General features: G+C 41.3%; 1 protein-coding gene across 1 annotated transcript; it reads left to right on the top strand.

Moving 5' to 3' along the window:
• The first annotated feature begins 1,902 nt into the window (after positions 1-1,902).
• Positions 1,903-2,292, top strand: LOC113756566. The gene has a single exon (XM_027300202.1). The coding sequence runs from the start codon at positions 1,903-1,905 to the stop codon at positions 2,290-2,292; it is 390 nt and encodes a 129-aa protein (XP_027156003.1).
• The last annotated feature ends 592 nt before the right edge of the window (positions 2,293-2,884 follow it).

Here is a 2,884-nt window from a genome sequence, read left to right as displayed (position 1 = left end):
TTCACTTGCCCCTTTGGCACTTTTGCCTATCGAAGGATGCCCTTTGGATTGTGCAATGCCCCTGCAACATTCCAGAGGTGCATGATTAGCATTTTTTCTGAGTATGTAGAGAGAATAATTGAGGTATTCATGGATGACTTCAGTGTCTATGGTGATAGTTTTGATGATTGCTTAGATAACCTGACATTAATTTTAAAGAGATGCATCGAGACTAACCTAGTGCTCAATTGGGAAAAATATCACTTCATGGTTGAGCACGGGATAGTTCTAGGACATGTAGTGTCATCTAGAGGAATTGAAGTTGATAAAGCTAAAATAGATGTGATATCTGCTTTACCTTACCCCGTAACTGTACGGGAAGTTCGTTCTTTTCTAGGACATGCAGGTTTCTATCGCAGATTTATCAAGGATTTCTCAAAGGTCGGGGCACCACTTTTTAGGCTTTTGCAAAAGGATGTCAGTTTTGAATTCAACGAGGAGTGCAAAGAAGCGTTCGAGAAGTTGAAGAAATTACTCACTTTTCCACCTATCATCCAACCTCCTGATTGGAATCGCCCATTCGAAATTATGTGTGATGCCAGCGACTACTCCGTGGGAGCAGTTTTGGGACAAAGGGTGGAGAAAGCGGCGCACGCAATATATTATGCCTCTAGAGCTTTAAATGGCGCCCAACTCAATTACTCTACTACGGAGAAAGAACTCTTAGCTGTTATTTTTGCTTTAGAAAAGTTTAGACCTTATTTGTTAGGTGTTAAAGTAATTGTGTATTCTGACCATGCAGCTTTGAGGTACCTACTGACCAAGAAGGACGCTAAACCCCGCTTGATAAGATGGATATTGCTCCTGCAGGAATTTGACTTGGAAATCAGAGACAAAAAAGGAGCGGAGAATCTAGTAGCTGACCACCTAAGTCGAATACTGGTAACGGAGGAAGAATTACCATTAAGGGAGTCTTTTCCTGAAGAGCATTTACTTTCTATTAATTCATCCCCTCCTTGGTTTGCAGATATTGTGAATTATTTGGTTACTGACAAATTGCCCGCAGGTTGGCCCAAGGCAAAAAGGGACAAACTAAAAAGCGATGCAAAGTACTATGTCTGGGATGATCCCAATCTGTGGAAACAAGGTGCTGACCAAATAATGAGGCGATGTGTAAGTGAAGGTGAATTCCAATCTATATTGACTTTCTGTCACTCTTTTGCATGTGGGGGTCATTTTGGACCTAAACGGACTGCTAGAAAAGCGTTGGAAAGTGGATTTTATTGGCCTACCTTATTTAAGGATGCTTACTTGTTTTGTAAGGCATGTGATAAATGTCAGAGGCTAGGCAATTTATCCCGAAGGGATCAACTGCCACAGGTGCCAATGCTTTTCATTGAAATTTTTGATACTTGGGGTATAGATTTCATGGGTCCCTTTCCAAATTCTTGTGAATTTTTATACATTTTACTAGCAGTGGATTATGTCTCGAAGTGGGTGGAAGCAAAAGCCACCCGCACTAATGATTCTAAGGTGGTTGCAGATTTCATAAAGTCTAACATTTTTGTACGATTTGGAATGCCACGGGCAGTTGTGAGTGATAGGGGGACGCATTTTTGCAACAAGACAATTGCTGCTTTGTTCAGGAGATATGGTGTACTTCATAAGGTTTCCACTTCCTACCATCCACAGACCAATGGCCAGGCTGAAGTCTCGAATAGGGAAATAAAGACTATTTTGGAAAAGATGGTCCGCCCTGATAGGAAGGACTGGAGTTCAAGGTTGGAAGATACTTTGTGGGCATACAGAACCGCTTACAAGACACCTATAGGAATGTCTCCCTATAGGTTGGTATTTGGTAAGCCTTGCCATCTTCCAGTGGAATTCGAGCATAGAGCATTTTGGGCGGTAAAATAATGCAATATGGATATTGAGGAGAGCGGAATTCAAAGGAAGTTACAGTTACAGGAGTTGGAGGAGATTCGCAATGAAGCCTATGAGAATGCGGTAATTTATAAGGAGAGGAATAAGATTTTTCATGACCAACAGATCTCAAGGAAGATATTCGAGTGTGGGCAAAAAGTTCTACTGTACCACTCCAAATTGAAGTTATTTCCAGGAAAATTACGTTCTCGTTGGATTGGTCCTTTTGTGGTGACTAATGTCTTTCACTATGGTGCAGTAGAGATCCAAAGTTTGAAGACTGAGAAGAAATTTGTAGTGAATGGTCATCGTCTCAAGCCGTATTATGAAGGGGTTCCAACTGAACGGGTGGAGATGATGCACTTGGAGGACTCGATTAACTTAGTTTAAGCGAAGTTTTGGACAACGTCTAGCCAAAGACGTTAAAGAAAGGTGCTTTTGGGAGGCAACCCACGACTATTTGTTTCAGTTTTCATGTATTTTTGAAGTTTTAGTTAAGTATTAGTATCAATCAATAGTTTGATGTTTGGTGGCAGGAAATTAGCAGTTAGACGTGCCTACGCCAGGTGGTCACGCTAACGGATCGAGAATTTTCGCCGGATGGTCAAAAGACTAGGGAACGGTTAGGCATGCCCACGCCTAAGCTAGAGAGATTCTTTGAAAAAACAAAATAAAAATAAAAATAAAAAATAAAAATAAAAATTTTTGAGAAGACCAAATTGCCTCGGAACGAAAAAAAAAGGGGAAGAAAAAAATTTTTCAAGTAACCGTAGCCCTACTTTTTTTTTATTTTTATTATTATTATTATTATTTTCTTTTCTTCTCTCTTTTTCTTCTTCTTTCTCCCTTTTCTTTTTTCCCTCTTTTCTTATTCCCTGTTCTGCCTTGGCCGCCGCCCGTTCTCCACCTCTGCAGCCGCGCGGCCTCGGCTGCGCCTCCCTCCAGCTCCAGCTTCACCTCGCGGCCATCACCAGCTCTCCCA

The sequence above is a fragment of the Coffea eugenioides genome, unplaced genomic scaffold, assembly GCF_003713205.1.
Source record: "Coffea eugenioides isolate CCC68of unplaced genomic scaffold, Ceug_1.0 ScVebR1_23;HRSCAF=104, whole genome shotgun sequence".
Taxonomy (NCBI): domain Eukaryota; kingdom Viridiplantae; phylum Streptophyta; class Magnoliopsida; order Gentianales; family Rubiaceae; genus Coffea; species Coffea eugenioides.
The sequence above is the reverse complement of the archived record's forward strand: the minus strand, read 5'-3'. Positions and strand labels throughout refer to the sequence as shown.

Excerpts from the sequence above, each read along its gene's own strand:
- LOC113756566 (XM_027300202.1), top strand. The coding sequence starts at position 1,903 with ATGGATATTGAGGAGAGCGGAATTCAAAGGAAGTTACAGTTACAGGAG.